This window comes from Phascolarctos cinereus, unplaced genomic scaffold, assembly GCF_003287225.1.
Source record: "Phascolarctos cinereus isolate Bilbo 61053 unplaced genomic scaffold, phaCin_HiC Scaffold_2;HRSCAF=192, whole genome shotgun sequence".
In the NCBI taxonomy this organism is placed as follows: Eukaryota; Metazoa; Chordata; class Mammalia; order Diprotodontia; family Phascolarctidae; genus Phascolarctos; species Phascolarctos cinereus.
Window position 1 is genome coordinate 255,352,383 of NW_027555625.1, and position 18,418 is coordinate 255,370,800.

The 18,418-nt window shown below is 51.3% G+C and overlaps 1 protein-coding gene across 1 annotated transcript in view; it reads left to right on the top strand.

Moving 5' to 3' along the window:
- The window catches only part of ABCA2 (ATP binding cassette subfamily A member 2), a 72,031-nt gene extending 54,190 nt beyond the window's left edge, over positions 1–17,841 (top strand). The window contains exons 27-49 of the mRNA XM_020981818.2: positions 843–1,097; positions 1,939–2,145; positions 3,698–3,800; positions 4,271–4,590; positions 5,883–6,096; positions 6,284–6,389; positions 6,798–6,909; positions 7,017–7,077; positions 7,308–7,482; positions 7,890–8,005; positions 8,208–8,355; positions 8,625–8,748; positions 9,279–9,411; positions 10,237–10,354; positions 10,665–10,843; positions 11,261–11,402; positions 12,375–12,509; positions 12,722–12,825; positions 14,182–14,274; positions 14,594–14,696; positions 15,179–15,316; positions 15,451–15,657; positions 16,084–17,841. Of these exons, the coding sequence (XP_020837477.1) occupies positions 843–1,097; positions 1,939–2,145; positions 3,698–3,800; positions 4,271–4,590; positions 5,883–6,096; positions 6,284–6,389; positions 6,798–6,909; positions 7,017–7,077; positions 7,308–7,482; positions 7,890–8,005; positions 8,208–8,355; positions 8,625–8,748; positions 9,279–9,411; positions 10,237–10,354; positions 10,665–10,843; positions 11,261–11,402; positions 12,375–12,509; positions 12,722–12,825; positions 14,182–14,274; positions 14,594–14,696; positions 15,179–15,316; positions 15,451–15,657; positions 16,084–16,119 (3,329 nt within the window). The 3' untranslated portion in view covers positions 16,120–17,841. The remainder of the gene's footprint in view (positions 1–842; positions 1,098–1,938; positions 2,146–3,697; positions 3,801–4,270; positions 4,591–5,882; positions 6,097–6,283; positions 6,390–6,797; positions 6,910–7,016; positions 7,078–7,307; positions 7,483–7,889; positions 8,006–8,207; positions 8,356–8,624; positions 8,749–9,278; positions 9,412–10,236; positions 10,355–10,664; positions 10,844–11,260; positions 11,403–12,374; positions 12,510–12,721; positions 12,826–14,181; positions 14,275–14,593; positions 14,697–15,178; positions 15,317–15,450; positions 15,658–16,083) is intronic.
- The last annotated feature ends 577 nt before the right edge of the window (positions 17,842–18,418 follow it).

The window sequence follows — 18,418 nt, forward strand, 5'->3', positions numbered from 1 at the left end:
AGGGAAGAAGAGACCTGAGCACACAGAATATATGGTGCTTGACCTCAGGGAGCTTAGTTTCCTCTCTCCCTTGCTCCATAGCAGGGGTGGCCTTTGCCCCAGTATGGGAAGGCTCATGGAGAGGTGTCAACATCTATGGGCACTGTCCAGCCTCCTTGCCCTCACTATGAGCCAGAATCTAGAGAAGTCATCAGATGTATTTCTTGATCTTTAGTTATCATCCCACCTACCCTGACTCAAATAGATAAAGCATTTATTCTATATTTTGTGCCAAACATGGCACCGAATGCTAGGAATGCAGGTACAAGCAAGACAGTTCCTGCCCTCAAGGAGTTTATGTTCTAATGGGAGAAGATAACACATAAAAGAGAGCTAGAAAGGGGAGGGGTATGAGCCTAGCGCCAACATGGAGTTGGTCAGGAGGTAGTGAAGAGGCCTGGGTCCCAGCAAGATAAGGCAAAAGGTCACCCAGCACAGCTGAGGGACCCAGGGGCAGAGTCTAGTCTACTGGTGGGGAGGTGGTAGGGGTGATTGAGTTAAAAAAAGGCATAGGGAAGATTGGGCCTGAGCCCTAGCAAGGTAAGGCAAAAAGTCACCTCGGTGTGATCTTGGCCACATATCCATGCAGCTGCCCAGCAGAAGGGAGGGAGGGCATGGACCCTGGGTGGGCAGCCAGAGGCACCATGCTGTAGGGCACTGATGTTCCTACCCCACGGACTACTTTTGTGGGCAGAACAGTTACTGCCCACTTGGAGTATGAGGACTAGGGATTGGGGAAGGGGGTGAGGCAGGTATCCAGCTCCCTGCAGAAGCAGTGACAAGCCTCTCTTCAACCCCACCAGACATAAAGGAGTCCAAGAAGGATGTTCTTCCTAAGGCCGAGGTGCAGAAGGACAGGGAGGCAGCCACCTCACCCCAAGCTGAGCACAGCAATCTGGTGGGCTGCTCTCAGCTGGCGCAGTCCCAGGCATCCCTGCGCTCCTCTTCCTCGGCGGGCTCTGTCCGGGGGGATGAGGAAGGCGCCTATGTTGAAGTTTATGGTGATTATTCCCCACTCTTTGACAACCTTCAGGACCCTGACAATGTCAGTCTGCAAGGTATGCATAGCTGTAGCTGTGGTTAATTCTTAAACAGGCTTGGGGGGACTTTATGTGGCTCCTGAGGTGCTCTGCCTCCTCTGGTCTGGCTGATGCTCTCAGGAGGCATAGCCGGTCACCCTGCTATCCCAGAATCCAAACTGGAACTTTCAAAGCCTCCTGTCCTACCCCTTCAAGCTTCCACAGGTCCCTTCTTCTATGCCCATGCAGGCCCTTTCTCTAGTCCCCACAGACCTATACCTCTATCTGTTCTCCTATGCTCCATCTAATTTACCCTGACCACCTTCCCCTGACATACATCCACTAGCCCCCTATCCAGACCTCCAATGGCCTTCTCTCCAGCAACCACAGATATAGTCTCTAACTCTTTAGGCCCCCTCCCCAACCCTGACTCAGGCTTCCCTTCTTCAGTTCCTGCCTCCCTGTAGTCATTGGCTGACCCACTCCTCTAGCTTTCTAGCTTCCTCCTTAAAATCTCTCCAGATCTTTTTGGGCCCTGTCTCTAACCTCCCAAAGACTTTTCTAGATGCTGCTGGTTCCTTCACCACGTACCAAGATCCCTCATCCTTTTTCCCCTTTTCTGATCCCCTACAATCACCTTCTAATGGATAAAGACTTTCTCTCTGCCCTACCCACCGTTGGTCCCCTTCTAATAATCTCTCAGGTGAGAAGCCTCATGAGTGGGGTCAGTCAGTAATGAGTTGGAAACCTATTGATTCCAGGGCCCTGGCAATGCCAAGAGGTCTTACCCTTCAGCCTCTGCCCTTAGCCTGAAGCTGAGAGGGAAGGGAAGATGAGGGAGCAGAATCTGAGTGGCCCCCGTATCTGTTCCTTTTTGCAGAGGTGGAGGCTGAAACTTTGTCAATGGTCGGCCAAGGCAGCTCCAAGCTAGAAGGCTGGTGGCTAAAGCTACGCCAGTTTCACGGGCTCTTGGTCAAACGTTTCCACTGTGCTCGCCGCAACACCAAGGCTCTGTTCTCCCAGATCCTGCTGCCTGCCTTCTTTGTCTGCGTGGCCATGACCGTAGCCCTCTCCGTCCCTGAGATTGGTATGGGTGTAGCACAGATGTCCCCAGGCTCCATCTGGAGGGGGTTGTCTGTCTGTCCTTAGTCAGGGGTGGGGGGTCGTCCCCGGTGTCATTTAAGAGTTAGAGATTACTGGACTGAGAGTCAGGACACTTGGTTTCGAGTCCTTACTCGTCCATGTTACCTTCCGAAAATGATATTCCTTCCCTGGGTGTCATTTTGTTCAAGGCCCTGTCCTAGGCATTGTGGGAGATAAAAATGAGGAATTAGTCTTCTGAGTTCATGGAGCTTATGGTCTACTAAGGGTATAAGAGATATACCTGCATGACCCTAGTCTTGGATAAGAAGTCAAGAAACTTGGGTTCCAATCCCAGCTCTGCCACTAACTGTGTGACTTGGTGTCACTTTCCCTCTCCTGTGCCTCAGTTTCTACTTCTGTGAAATGAGAAGTTGGACAGGATAATTAAGGCCCTCCCAACTGTTATCTATCTTATTCTGCAATCTGAGCATCTTCCCCAGTATCTCTCTGTCAGTAATGAGCCGCTGTATGGCTCTTGTATTCCAGGGATTTAACTTGACCCCTGTGAGGCCCATTTTGTTATGGCCGTGAGGGAACACAGTCCCTCGGTTTACTTCCCCTTGGGCAAAGCTCACTAGCCAATGGGTTTGCTTATAGCTTCTTCACACTCCAGGGGAGTGGCTGTGCGTGCTGACTCCTTACTGACCTGGGCTGGAATGTGGGCAATGATCCCATGTCATCCACCTGCCCCATCTTCCCCGTTGAGGCAAGAGGAGGCATAGAGTGCAACAACAATAGCACTTCAGGGCTTGCAAAGAACTTTCATGATAATGCTGTGAGACAGGTGATTATTATTCTCATTTTGCAAATAAGGAAACTGAGTTCAGAGAGGTTGTGACTTTCGGACAGCCATACAGCTAATATATACCAGCTGGGACTCATGCCCAATGAAAAGTACCTGGGACTAGAAATCAGAAGCCCTGGGGGGGTCTGGTCCTGGCTCAGCTTCTAGTTCATTGTGTGACTCTGCACATCCCTTTTCCTTCTGGGTTTTAGTTTCTGCTTCCTTAAAATGGGGGGAGTTGGATTTAGTTGATGTTTTAAGGTTCCTTCCAGATCTGTCATTTTGTGACTGTTCCTGTTCTTCCTCAGCTTCTGTTTCTCCTAGGCAGTTAGGTGGTACAGAGGATAGAGTACTGGCATTGGAGTCAGGAAGGCCTGAGTTCAGATCCTGTGCTAGACACTTAGTAGCTGTGTGGTCCTGGGCAAGTCACTTAACCTCTCTCAGACTCCATTTCCTCATCTGTAAAATAAGAATTATAATAACACTTGCCTCAAGGTTTTAGAAACCTTAAAGTGATGTACATGCTAGTAGTAGTGGTAGTGGTAGTGGTAGTGATAGTGGTGTAGTAGTAGTGGTGGTGGGGTAGTGGTAATGCCTCAAGCTGCCCTCACTCAGAAGGCATGGCCATGTGGCAGGGGGAAGGTGAGGCTGTCCCACTATTGCCCTCCTTCTCACCCCCAACGTGGTTCTCTCTTTCTCCATTCCGTCCTAGGGGACTTGCCCCCACTGATCCTCTCACCCTCACAGTACCACAATTACACTCAGCCCCGGGGCAACTTCATCCCCTATGCCAATGAAGAGCGACATGAATATCGGTGAGCTCCCCAAGGGTTAAACACTGGGAAGAGAGGGACTGACACAGGGTCAGCAGGGAGAGAATTTCATAGGGCAGTCTCTTAATCTGCCAAAAAATATTTATTAAACTCTTCTACAAGCCAGGCACTTGGCTAAGCACTAGGGATACAAAAAAAAGGGGCAAAAACAGCCCCTGCCCTCAAGGACCTTACATTCTGATGGGGAAGACAACATGTACATGTGAGATACATAAAGGGGAAGTGGGAGGAAATCTTTGAGTGGAAGTCTTTAGCACCTGGGAGACTGATAAAGGTCTCCTGAAGAAGGCATCATTTGAACCAGGTCTTGGAGCAAGGGAAGGATTCTAAAGGTGGAGATGAGGTGGGAGAGCATCCCAGGAAGAGATGAACTAGCCTGATGGGGGAAAATTCTTGGGCAGTGGCGGGCCTTGGCCCCTGGAGCTCATAGCTATTACCTTCTCTTTCACTAGCCTCAAACTATCCCCTGATGCCAGTCCCCAACAGCTGGTTAACACATTTCGGCTGCCTTCTGGTGTGGGTGCCACATGTGTGCTGAAAACACCTGCCAATGGGACCCTGGTATTGACTCTGAACCTGAGTAGCAGTGAGTCCAGGATGTTGGCTGCGCGATACTTTGATGCCATGTGCATTGACTCCTTCACGCAAGGGCTGCCCCTGTCCAACTTTGTGCCACCACCTCCCTCTCCTGCACCCTCTGACTTCCCTTTTTCTCCTGATGAAGAGCTCCTGAGGGCCTGGAATACCACACTGCTACCCACTACCGTGAGAGGTATGGAGCTGCCTGAGCTAGTGGACACTGGGGATTCCCCTAGACCTGTAATTAATGAGTTGAATGCACCACAAGATGGTGTCCATGAGCTGGGCCTATCCCTGTTGTCAGGAGAGGAAGGTCTTTCCCAGCTGTGCCCATACTTTAGGCAGCGAGGGACTGTGTGGACATTATGCCCTAGTTATGGTGGGTGCACATCTCCAGTTATTTAAGAAATAACTCATTCAGCAAACATTTATGGAGCACTTATTGTATGCAGAGACATGTACTAGCTACCACAGATACAAAAATAGATGTGATACAGACCCTGCTTTTAAGTTGTTTATAATCTGATGGGAGAAAGATGCTTACAAATAGCTACGCTGCCAGGGACAGTGAGATCACTGTAAAGGAGAAGTCCAGGCAAAGTGCTATGAGACATCTGAGGAGGGAAAGATCACTTTCATTTGGAAGGGAAGGCCTCTTGGAGGAGATGGCATTCATGGTGGCCTTGACAAAGGAGAGGCTTCAAGAGGCAGAAATGGTAGACTGGATGGTGGGGGTAGGGGAGAAGGAAAAAAGAGAAGGAGGGGAAGTGTCTTTTCAAATATAAGGGGACAGCATGAACAAAGGCCTAGAGAATGGAAGAGGATAGGTCAAAAATAGGGAGGAAGAGAAGTAGTTTTGTTTTGCAGGATTATGGTATATATGAGGGGCAATAATAAAATTAAAAAATAATTTTAAAAATAGGGGCAGCTACATAGCTCAGTGGATAGAATGCTGGGCCTGGAGCCACGAAGACCTGACTTCAAATCTGGCCTCAGACACTTACTAGCTGGGTGACCCTGGGCAAGTCACTTAACCCTGTTTGCCTCAGTTTCCTCAGTTGTAAAATGAGCTGGAGAAGGAAATGGCAAACTACTCCAGTGTCTTTGCCAAGAAAACCCCAAATGCAGTCATGAAGAGTCAGACACGACTGAATAACAACAAAATAATAGAAAGTAAGATTGGAAGGTAGAGTTGGAGTGGAGGCAGATTGTGGAGGGTTTTGAGTACTAGGCAGATGAAGTTCTTTATTTAGTAGGTGGTGGGAGCCACTGAGAGTATCGGAGGAGATGAAGGGCACCAGTACTTTAAGAAGATTGCTCCTAAGTAAATGTTGAAAACTAAAATTAAATAAATTAAAAAAAAAAAAGAAGAAGATTGCTCCTACTTGGAAGACAAGTTGGAGATGAGGTTCAGGGCCAGTTAGGAAGCTACAGGAATCCAAGTGGAAGGGGAGGAAGAGCTGAATAGTAATGCTCTGCCCACAGAGACAGTGACCTCTGTCCCAGCACTGCCGCATATAGTCCATGAACCCATCAAGTGCACATGCTCCATGCAGGGGACTGGATTCTCCTGCCCCAGCGGTGTAGGTGGACGCCCACCCCAGATGAAGGTGGTAACAGGAGACATCTTGACAGACATCACAGGCCGAAATGTGTCGGAGTATCTCCTCTACACTTCTGATCGCTTCAGGCTGCACAGGTTGGGAGTAGGCACAGGGAGGGAGGGAGGAGCTTGGGGCAGGCACAGCATGGGTGGGGTCAGAGCTGGGAGATCCTGGGTATCTGAAGCCAGGGGCCTGAGGCTTGGATTAGGGAAGCTCCTATTAACTAGCCAGGTGAGGGCTATCTTTATAGACCTCTCTCCTTCCTCTCCTATCCACACCCAGATATGGAGCCATCACCTTTGGCAACATCCAGAAGTCAATACCTGCTTCCTTTGGAGCCAAAGCACCCCCAATGGTGCGCAAGATTGCAGTGAGGAGAACTGCCCAGGTAAGTAGAGTCAGCCATCCAGGTATTAGCTCCTGCAGGGCCTGAGGGCAGGGGAGAATGGGTAGTGCCAAGACCATGCCATGACCACAGCCCCAGCGTCAGTCCATCTTCTTGAATGATATCTATTTGTCCTTCAGAAGCCTGCTGGATGGAATGCTGGACTTGGAGTCAAGAAGTGCCTTTCACTTCCTAACTCTGTGACCCTGGGCAAGTCACTTAAACTCTCTAAGCCTCAGTTTCCTCATTTGTAAAATGAAGAGGTTGGAGTAGTTTACCTCTAAATGTCCCTTCTAGTTCTAAATCTATGATTCAATGATCCTTCCTCTCTCTACTCCCTCCACCTCCACCATCCCTCCCATCTTCCCCAAGTTCATGCCCCCCATTTCTCTGTGCTCTTTCGTCTTCTAGGTCTTCTACAACAACAAGGGGTACCACAGCATGCCTACTTACTTAAACACCCTCAACAATGCCATCCTCCGTGCCAATCTGCCCAAGAGCAAAGGAAACCCTGCAGCCTACGGTAAGTTCACGGATGGACTAGGGTCAGGGAATAGCAGAGGAATATCACCAGGGAGCCTAGGTGGGTATCTTACAGGGCCTAAACCTATCCCCTCTCTTGTGCCTTAGGCATCACTGTCACCAACCATCCCATGAATAAGACCAGCGCCAGCCTCTCCTTGGATTACCTGTATGTTGTCAAGAGGACATGGGGATGGGAGGTGGGGAGAGGAAGGGGGTGCTATATGCCCACCATCAAAGTTGGGCTTGGAGTGTGCAGACTGTATTCTCCCTTTTGGTTGGGCGTGAAAAGTGGGAGCACTGACTGCATCCTCCCTCTCTGAGGGTGGAAGGAGCAGGGACTATACCGGGGAGACTGAAGATGACTGTGACCACCCCCTTTTTCCTCTCTGCCCTCAGCCTTCAGGGCACAGATGTAGTCATTGCAATCTTTATCATCGTGGCCATGTCCTTTGTGCCGGCCAGCTTCGTGGTCTTTCTAGTGGCTGAGAAAGCCACTAAGGCCAAGCACCTTCAGTTTGTCAGCGGCTGCAATCCTGTCATCTACTGGCTGGCCAACTATGTCTGGGATATGGTAAGGGTATCACTGTGCGTGCCATCCTGAGGATGCCAAATGCACCGTCCCCAAGAACTGGCCCTTTCACCTCCTGATTGCTGTACCCACTCACATACTGGGTACCATGCCCACTGGATTCTTGCTTTGTCCCAGCCAGTGTACCTACCCCCAGTGGGCACACACAGAAGGGTGTAGCCACCTGTCTATACCTTTCTCTCCCTTCTACCACATTTGTCAGGCCCGTACCCTTATAGGCTGAGCTTTCAGGGACGTTTCAGATTCCAGTCTTATAGTATGACTTTCCCATGCCCCACCCCTCCATCCTCCAAAGACCATTTTAAGTGGTTTCCAGTTTCTTCCTACTATCCCAATGTGACAATGTCCTTCCTAAAATGTGGTACACCTGCCTTCCCCATGTCTTTCAGCTGAACTATTTGGTGCCGGCCACTTGCTGTATCATCATCCTCTTTGTGTTTGACCTTCCTGCCTACACTTCACCCACCAACTTCCCTGCTGTGCTCTCCCTCTTCTTGCTCTATGGGTATGGTGTCTAGGGTCATGCAGAGGGGATGGAGGACATGGGAACCGACCCTGGAGACCAGCTGTGAACTGGAACTCCTAGGTCCGTGCGTGAGCTCCCCAAGAGGAGACCTGGGTGGGGGTGTGGGGACCCTGTATGTAGGTGAGCTGTCCAAGAGTGGGGATCCTGCCTGTCATTAACCGCCCCTCTCTTCCACTTGTAGCTGGTCAATCACACCCATCATGTATCCTGCTTCCTTCTGGTTCGAGGTGCCCAGTTCTGCCTATGTCTTCCTCATTGTCATCAACCTCTTCATTGGCATTACTGCCACCGTTGCCACTTTCCTCCTGCAACTCTTTGAACATGACAAGGTGCCCATGGCGTGGGGTGGGCAGCACATACCAGGGTGTTAAGGCATGACTCTTTTATCCAGGGACAGGATAGGCATTTCAGATGGCCTCTTCCTGGGGGAAAAAGAGAGATGGGCATTAGAGCCATCCCCGTTGGTGGCTATAGATGAGGTGCCTGGGCTAGAAACATTGGCCCTCTTTCCAGGGGCGGAGTGCAGGGGTGACCCATCCCAAGGTGCCATGCCCCAAATAGTATCGATGGGAGCTCCTTACCCTGCTTCCCTCCCCAGGACTTGAAATTAGTAAACAGTTACCTGAAGAGCTGCTTCCTCATCTTTCCCAACTACAACTTGGGCCACGGGCTCATGGAGATGGCTTACAATGAGTACATCAATGAGTATTATGCCAAGATAGGTGAGCCCAAGGAAGGGGGAGGAGGGAGATGGGCATCTTCAGAGGCTCAAGACACAGAGATCCAGGGGTGGGAAGGAGGGAAGGAGACAGGTATCAGCAAGGGCTCAATACACTGGGCTGTAGAAGGATTGGGATGAAGGAGGCTGCCATTGGGGAGGGCCTATAAGTTGATGAGCTTCAGAGGAAGAAGGAAGTAGGCACAACTCAGGGTTGGCTTTTATTCCTCTCCACTTTCAGTGCTGCTTAACCTAGAGTGCTCTTCTTGTCAAGGAGGAGAACTCAGACTCATTCACACAAAGGTGTGAAGGACTCATGTGTGAGCCTTCCCAGGGGCTTTAGCATTTTACCAGAGGAACCTTGAAAGGGCAATGCTTAATCTAAAGGGAAGTTCTAAGGATGGAATTTCAGGCTGTGTGGTGGAGATATTTGGAGGTTGGAGGCACCTCTTACATCACATCAATCAGCAGGTGACCTGTGCTTTTTCTGGGTAAGACCCCAATAAGCCCAATCCCCCTTTTTTTCTTCCACAGGCCAGTTTGACAAAATGAAATCCCCCTTCGAATGGGACATTGTCACAAGAGGCCTGGTTGCCATGACAATAGAAGGCTTCGTGGGTTTCTTTATCACCATCATGTGTCAGTACAACTTTCTCCGGCAGCCCCAGTGAGTGTGGGAGCCAGAGAAGCCTGTATATGCTAAGTTGGTCCTGGGAAGGATCAGTGATTTTAGGCAGGTTTCTTCTGAGCTGGAATGAGGCTGCTGGTCTTGCCTTCCCCCCCCATGCACAGTCAGGAGCAGAGGGGAAGAACAGGTGTAGAGAGATCAGAAAATTCTGTTGCACTGCCTCTAGAATGAGGGAAGTAATGTTGTCCTTGGCCCTCAGTAGACTGCCTTTGAAGTAATGTGTCTAGTTCTGGGTACCACATTTTAGGAAGGACATTGCCAGATTGGGATAGTAGGAAGAAACTGGAAACCACTTAACATGAAGATTGGGAAGGCACTAGGGAGATTTAGTCTGGAGGACAAAAGAAGAGATAGGGAAATATTAGTTGTCTTCTGGTATCTTATAGGCTGTCATGTAGAAGAGGGTTGAAGCTTTTTTGGCTTGACCCCAGAAGGCAGAATTAAGGGGGAAGGATAGACATTACAAGGAGGTAGACTTGGCTTCCTTGACAATTAAAGTTGTTCAAAAATAGAATGGATTGCCTTGGAGGTATAATGAGTTTCTTATTCAAGGAGGGGCTGGATGGCCAGTCAGAGGGGATATTTTCAAGGTGATATCTATTTAGGTGTGGGTTAGACTAGACTACCCCATTCAACTCCAAGATTCTGAAGTTTATGACTATGAGCTTCCTGCCCTGCTCCAGGTGCTGCCCACCTCCACCAGTGAGGGTCTAGGTTAAGGCAGGTGAGTAGTGCTGGCCAGGCAGAGCCCCCTATCCCCAAGCTGTCCTGCCCTATTTAGCCCCTTCCCTTTTCTCTCCCCAGGCGCCTGCCTGTATCCACCAAGCCTATTGAAGATGATGTGGATGTAGCCATTGAACGGCAGCGGGTCCTGAGGGGGGATGCAGACAATGACATGGTCAAGATTGAGAACCTGACCAAGGTGGGACCTCAGATGAGGGTCTGATCCCTGGAGACCAACCCCGGGTTTAGGGAAACAGATCAGGAGATACTGATTGGGAAAGAGACCATTCCAACCAGTAGTCAGTGTTTAAGAGGGTCAGAGGGGGACTAACCCAGGGGTTGGATTTGGGCAAAGAAGATTCTGACCAGGAGAGGGGAGAACTCGCTAGGGTTTATGGAGGACACTGACTTAAGGGTCAGGGAAGAGCAGGGAGATGGGAGAAACCCTAAACTTGGGTGTGAGGGATATAGGATTCTTTCCCCTGAAGCTCATTCCCTAACTCCTGCAGGTGTATAAATCACGTAAGATTGGGCGCATCTTAGCTGTAGACCGGCTCTGTGTGGGTGTGCGGCCTGGAGAATGTTTTGGCCTCCTTGGCGTCAATGGGGCTGGCAAGACCAGTACCTTCAAGATGCTGACAGGAGATGAAAGTACCACAGGAGGCGAGGCCTTCATCAATGGACACAGGTGCCCAGGGGCCAACGCAGCAACACAGAGGAATAGCTGCCACAGGGCACTGGGGTAGACTAGAGGCCAGGAGAATACAGAAATGGAAAGGTCTTGCACTTGCTGACTTGGTCTTGCCTGTGGAGTCAGGGGCTCTCTCAGAGAGTAAGGGAGGCCCTATGGGCAAATCAAGTATGCCTGTAAAGTCCCTTAAGCTTGTAAAGCTTAAAACCACATTAAGAGTTTTAGAACACCTTGCATTTGTCTGTAATGAGGGGTGGGCTGTGGCTAGGGGCAGATGCAGGCCTCCCCTTCAGCTGGTCTTTAGAGCGAGGAGCTGAGGTTTGGGTGGTGATAGGCATGGGGAACAACCAGCCAGGGTCTAGGGAAGGATGTGGGCAGTGCCAGACCTGAGTGGTTATGCCATGGTCTCTGCAGTGTCCTGAAAGAGCTCCTTCAAGTACAACAGAGTCTGGGCTACTGCCCACAGTTCGATGCCCTGTTTGATGAGCTCACAGCCCAAGAGCACCTGGAACTCTACACAAGGCTTCGAGGGGTCCCCTGGAAGGACGAGGAGAGGGTGAGGAGGCTGGGTGGGAGGCAGGGCCCCCAGGGACCGGGTAAGGAAGTATTCCGACCAGAGACATTGACCAGAAAGACTGAAGGGAGCACTACTTGGTGGTTTGGGCTGGGAGGCAGTGACTTGAGGGAGGGACTAAGAGTCAGCATGGCATGGTGGATGGGGCACTGGACTTGGACTCAGGAGGACCTGGATTCAGATATTTACAAGCTTTGTGAATCCAGACAGCTCATTGAGTGTCAGCTTGCCCAAAAATGGGGGAAGGGGACTTGATGGATTTTAAGGTCTCTTCTAACTGTGCTATTAATGGGTGGGGGCAGAGAAGAGGGGGAGAGGCTAGAGAAGGAATGAGATTGACCTGGAGGGAGGGATTGTCCAGATAGGGGAGCGAATAACCAGAGTCAAGGGGAGGCCAGTGATATGGAGGGATCTCTGAGCAGTGGGGCTGGAGTCTTTGTCCCCACTGAAGTCCCACTTCCCCTGTCCATCCCTGGGGATTCTTGAAGGGGGAGGAACAGGATTGGGGGAGCTTTGGAAGGGATGGCACTCATAAGTGCCTCAGGGGAGCATGGGCCCTGGGCAGACTCCTTTCCATGGGAAAGGAAAAAGACAGTCTCCACGGCCCACCTAGCCCTGTATTCCCACCCATCAATATTTGAAGGGCTATTATAGAATAGGGTTAGACATGTATTGCGTCACCCCAGAGAGCTAGGAGCAAGGGGGAAGTCATAAGCAGGTGGGTTCCAATTTCATAAAAGGAAAAACATTCCAAATAATTGGAGCTGTTTTTAAGTGGAATGAGTTGCCTCGGTGAGTAGTGACTTCAGCATCACTGAAGAGATTCTTCAAACAGAGGCTGAGTAACCTCTTATAGGGGGTGTTGCAGAGGAGATTCCTGCTCATGGTGGGTTTATCCTTGACGGCCTCTGAGACCTCGTTTAGCTCTAAAATTCATTGATTCTGTTATTATAGGTGGTCAAGTGGGCATTAGAGAAACTGGAACTGAGCAAGTATGCAGATAAACCAGCAGGCACTTACAGTGGGGGCAATAAGAGGAAACTGTCCACAGCCATTGCCCTCATTGGCTACCCAGCCTTCATCTTCTTGGTGAGTAGGGGGGAGGGCTGGCAGACCCAGAGAGCAAGAGTTCGGGCCCCCTGCCCTACTCGGGAGGCATTGTCTCCTGGCTGGCTCCTCCACCATCATCTTCCTGGAGAGGGCAGAGGGGCCAGGATTCGACAAGGAGCAAAGAGCTGGGGAAGAAGGGGAATAGTAGGAGTAGTCAGAGGGTGGAAGACCGACCTTGGCCATGCTCCCAGGATGAACCCACCACGGGCATGGACCCCAAGGCCCGACGTTTCCTGTGGAACCTCATCCTGGACATCATCAAGACGGGGCGTTCAGTGGTGCTGACATCCCACAGGTTAGTGTTCTTGCTCCCTGCGTGCCCGTTCTTGAGGCGTTTGCACAGTGGAAGAGAGGCCCTTCAATAAGCAACCTTAGAAGGTGGCAGCTGGGCGACAAAGTGGATAGAGCAGCAGCCCTGAAAGTCAAGAGGACCTAAGTTCAAATACGGCCTCAGACCAAACACTTGACACTTACTAGATGTGTGCCATAGGCAAGTCACTTAACCCCGGTTGCCTTAAAAAAAAAAAGCAACCTTAGAAGTCCAGGGGGGCTTGAAGCCTGGCTGGCTTCTGATAGTCTATTCTCTGCTAACTAATACAGAGGCCATGATATCCTCTGTTTTACAAATTCCTCGTGCCCTCATGCTCTCTTCTTCACCAGCTCCTGGTGCTTCCATGCTCTCTCTTGTTCCAAATCTTGGTGTGCCCATACCCTCTCTGCCAACTTTTGGTGTTCCTGGTGGCCTTCTCTATGCCAGCTCCTGATGCCCCCATGCCTTCCTGATGTTCTCTCTGCCAGCTCCAAGTGCCCACATGCCCTCTTCTCTGCCGGCTCCTGACACATGTCTCCAATATTCTCTCTGCTACCCCTGGTTTCCCCAATGCTCTTCTCTCTTGCTTTTGTATGCCTTCCCCTCTGCCATCCTTCACTACCCCTATGCCATCTTTTTTTTTAGCTCCTGATATCCCCCGTGCCCTCTTCTGTACCAGCCTCTTGTGTTTTCCTTTCTGTCCATCTCTGAGGCTCTCTATTCCCTCTTTGCCACCTCCTGTCCCCAATACTTTCCTTTCTTCCAGTTCTTTGTTCCCCGGATCCCTCTTTACCAGCTCCTAGTGCCCCTATACTCTCTTCTCTGCCAGTTCCCAGTGTCCCATGCCCTTTCTATATGCCAGCTCCTGATGTTTCTCTTTCTAATAGTTTCTGGTGCTCTCAGTTCCCTCCTCTCTGCCAGTTCCTAGTGCTCCAAGTTGTCTTTATCTTTTTATTTATTTTTTTGGTTGGCAGTTGGGGTTAAGTGACTTGCCCAGAATCACACAGCTAGTGAGTGTTATGTGTCTGAGGCTGGATTTGAACTCAGGTCCTCCTGACTCCAGGGCTGGTGCTCTATCCACTGCGCCACCTAGCTGCCCCTGTCTTTTTTATCTTCATGGAGCCCTGATGCCTTCCTCTTGTCCAGTTCCCAATAAGTACTCTGCTCTCAAGTCCAAGTAACCCTATGCTATCTTACTGGCCATGGTCCCTGATTCCCTCCTCTATGTGAGCCTCTGGTGCTCCTAGCTGGCCTCCTCAGTAGCTGAGTGCCCCTGACCCCCTAGATCTCCCATGGCTGGACCCTCTCCACTGTACCTAGTTCTGGTGACTCTATCTGCAGCATGGAGGAGTGTGAAGCACTTTGTACACGACTGGCCATCATGGTGAATGGACGGCTCAGGTGCCTGGGCAGCATTCAGCACCTGAAGAACAGGTGAGGGGAGGCAGGGACTTAGAAAGATCTAGGAGAGGGCAAGGAGAGGTGAATGTACAAAAATGGGGATAGGGGCAGGGGGCAGGGACAGTAGCAAAGAGAGGGGTGGCACACGGGAAGGGAGAGGAACAGGGGTTTGGAGTGTGGACCAGGGGCAGGCAGAGGGACTGAAGTAGGGTTTGGGAGTAGGAAGGGTTCCAAAAACAGGAGGAGGAGCAGAGGCAAGGGCAGAGACAGTGTTGAGGGTGGGCAGTAGAAGGGAGGGTGATGGCTGGGAGGGGGTGGTCAGGGACAGGAGCCCACACCTTCATTCTGCCAGGTTTGGTGATGGCTACATGATTACGGTGAGGACCAAGAGCAGCCAGAGCGTGAAGGAGGTAGTGAGGTTCTTCAACCGAAACTTCCCTGAAGCTGTGCTCAAAGTGAGGGTCAGGGGAGCCTGGAAAAGGCCAGGAGGGCTTTGAGGTGGTTCGTGGGGGTTATGAGAGGATGAGGAGGGGATCAGGACAAAATCCTTACGGAAGAGAGTGGGAACTCTCAGGGACTTGAGGGGACTGGGGGGCATTTCTCAGGGTGCTGGGGAGCCCAGAGAGAGCCAGGGGGACTTTGAGGGAATTCACAGGGGTGATAAGGAGGTCAGAGGGCTGTGAGGAGATCAGGGGGAATCTAAGGGAGATTCAGGAAGTGAGGGAGAGCTCTTAGCTGACCTCAGGGCACCTGAAGAAAGAAGGGGGCTCCAGAGGGGTTAGGGATATCTTTTAGGAGTTGTGTAGGAGAACGGGAGAATTCCTAGCGATACTTGGAGGGAGCATGTGGGGTTGGAAAGTGCCTGGTTCAGGTGTCCTCTGGACATTAATTGAGGTGGTACTTTGGGAGCTGACCCCCTCCTTTCTTCAACCCTCAGGAGCGACACCACACCAAAGTACAGTATCAGCTAAAATCCGAGCACATCTCACTGGCACAGGTGTTCAGCAAGATGGAGCAGGTGGTGGATGTTCTGGGCATCGAGGATTACTCGGTCAGCCAGACCACACTGGACAACGTGAGTGCCACCCTTCCCCTTCCCCAACTCTTCACAGCCAGCAGCACATAGATGCCTGAAGCAGGCATTGGGGGATGAGCCACTGATACTCATTGGCCCAGCGTGTCACAGTCTGCTTTTCCCGCCCAACCCAGGTGTTTGTGAACTTTGCCAAGAAGCAGAGCGATAACTTGGAGCCCCAAGAGACAGAGCCAAGTTGTGCCCTCCAGTCCCCATTGGCTCGGCTGCTCAGTCTGCTCCGACCCCGTCCCGCACCCACAGAGCTCCGTGCTCTGGTAACAGACGAACCAGAGGACCTCGACACAGATGACGAAGGGCTTATCAGTTTTGAGGAGGAGAGGGTGAGGCTCGGGCCCTGTGGGTGGAGTTCACATTTCTGTGGGCACTCTAACCCCCAAAGAGTCTGGGGCTCAAGGGCAGAATCCAGCAGTTACTAGAGTAATGGCCTCTTGAGGCTTCTCCCTTCCCTATCTCTTCTTCTGCCGGATGTATTTGGTCTGTCCAGAGACAGAGATGGTAAGCAGCTCAGAGAGACAGAGACTCAGTGATAGAGAATGATAGAGGGGCTAAGACAGATGTTAAGTCATGGTCAGAAACAGAGGTCTTTGGACCCAAAGATCGAGGGAGACAGAGATAGAGGATGAGATTCAAATAGGTTGATTTGGTGACAATTTAACAGGAAGAAACAAAGGAAGAAGTCAAAGGGAAAGACCCAAACTCAGTTGGAAGCCTCTGACCATCTGAACCTTGTTATCTCTTCCCAACAGGCCCAGCTTTCTTTCAATACAGACACTCTCTGCTGAAGGAACTTTGGAGGCTCCAGCTCCCCATTCCTGGATGGCCAACTTTCTTTGTCCCCTTACTCAAACCCCCTTGGAGCAGCCCTACATTCCCTGGCCTGTTTTGGCTGGGGCAGAAATTCAAGGCCAGACAGTTGGGAGGGAGGCCTTAGCATTGCCTACCTGCCCAGCTCCCTCACCCAGGAGGGTTGGGAGAAGGGATTGGTGATATATTGTGCACCTTGAATTCAGTGCCTCAAACTTGGAGCTAGTTTTAGAGGGAGGTAGGGGTTGGGGAGAGCAGTGGGTGTGGACAGTGCCAAGAGCTGGGCATAAGAAGCCACCCTAGGAGCCTTGGAGAGTGGGGAAAAGGCTTGGATCTGATATCAAGGACAGTTCTTCACTCTGGTGGGCCCCAGATTTAGGGATGGGGAATCTCCCAACTACATTATAGCCCAGATACCCCCGGTCTAGAGTGAATACTACAAACCCACTCTTTCTCCTTGTCTGGCCCGGCCACTGCCCCTCCGGGACCAACCTGCCTGGTGATCCTCAGGATCTCCAACCAATGATTGTGCCAAAGGGACAGTCCTGCTGTGCCCCAGGGTGTGGGCTGGGCACTCATGTGGCTCTGCCTTCTAGTCACAGCAGCTCTGGCCAGCTACTCTGCTCATTTCCCTGGACTCTGATAGCCCTATCCCTGATCTCAGCCTGGCCTGCTTGGCTGTGCTTCTGGTCAGTGCCACTCATCTTGCCTGTGGCTCGAATCCCTACTGGCACTGAAGGCTACAAAAAGACAGGACATAAGCCTGGAGGTCAACATAAAGGCTTGAAAAACATGAAAATTGTGTGGAAGAAGAGGAGCATGGGTCTCCTCTGTGGTCTTAACCCTCCAGAACATGATCCTGATGGACCTGTCTAATACAATACTTTCCTGGCTCATCAGGCAGCTGGGTGGGGGTGGGGTGACAGGGACCTCACGGGGTCCTGGGCAGATAACTGCTTTCCCCCTAAGTTGGACTCTTCTACCCCCTGGATTTTTAACAACACCTCTGCTAATGCCGCCATTGCTGCCATGCCGCCGCCACCCAGAGACTCCAATGTTGGACACCAAATGGGCTGCCTGCCAGCCTGCCTACCCATCATGGCCCAAGTCATTGACTCTGGCCAGGGTTGAGCTGGGATGTTGGGTTTGTTTTCTTTTTAACCTATTTATTTTGCAATAGGAAGAAGCACTTGTCAGGGGTGGGGAAAATGGAGGGAAAGTGTGTACATAGATGGTCAAATGGACACATCGACAGGTTGGATACAACTGTAGGGGAAACCAAAGGAGGGGAACTTCCCCCTTCCAAGACTGAAAGCGGTGTTCCTCCATCCTTCAGCTCCTACTGCCTAGAAGGCCTCTGCACCTAGGAGCCCTGAAGGCTGTGGGCAAAGGAAGAGGGTGGAAGGACCTGGGTCCAGAGAGCTTGACCCCTGCCTCTGAATGACCTCCAATCACCTTTTGCCACAGAAGGGGTAGGACAGGGAGAGGCTTGGTATGGCATGGACAGTGGGGGGGGTCACTTCTTCCTGAGAGCAAGTTGCCATGGCTACTTCCCAGCTGTTTGTCCATCCCCTCCCTCCCCATCCCATCCCTAGTCCTGCCTGAAGGCAGGTGGGGGACTGGGCGTGTACATAGTTGGGGAAGCAGATCGGGAAAGAGGTTTGTTTTAAATAAAAAGGGAAAATATCAAATCAACCAAAGACTCTGCTGTGTGTGTGTGTGTGTGTTTGGTCCAGTGTCCACACATAGGACTGGGAGCTGGAGAAATCAGTTTCTCAGGAGGTTAAGAACACAGAGAACCCTTCTCTGTGTGGGAGGATGGACAACTGGAGATAGAGGATGGAAGTCCCAAATCCGAGGGTTGATCCAACTTCCCCTCTGTCCACCCTGTTGTGGGCATGCCAGGAATGTACCTGCCACACCTCAGAGGAGGGGCCCCACCTAGGGCAGGCCTGGCCCCTAGAAGAATGGACACCAATGGAAAGGCAGGGCTTTGGAGGGGGTGCCTGCTTGGGATGTGGGGCGGTGAGGGAAGCCTGGGTTTCCTGATACTTCCCAGCTGCCCCTTGGGTATTTGAATCCAGTTGGGGAGCAGGGAGAAGGAAGCTGAGGACTGCCCTGACTCCCTTTCTTCCATTCTCCCTCTTTCTGGCCCTAGAAATGGAATGGGGTCACCTGCTAATTACTCTCAAAGCCCTGAACCTTTTCACTTCTTGTACCTGCCACCCCTCACACACCTGAACCCCTCTTACAAGTCAGTGACACAGTCACAGTCAT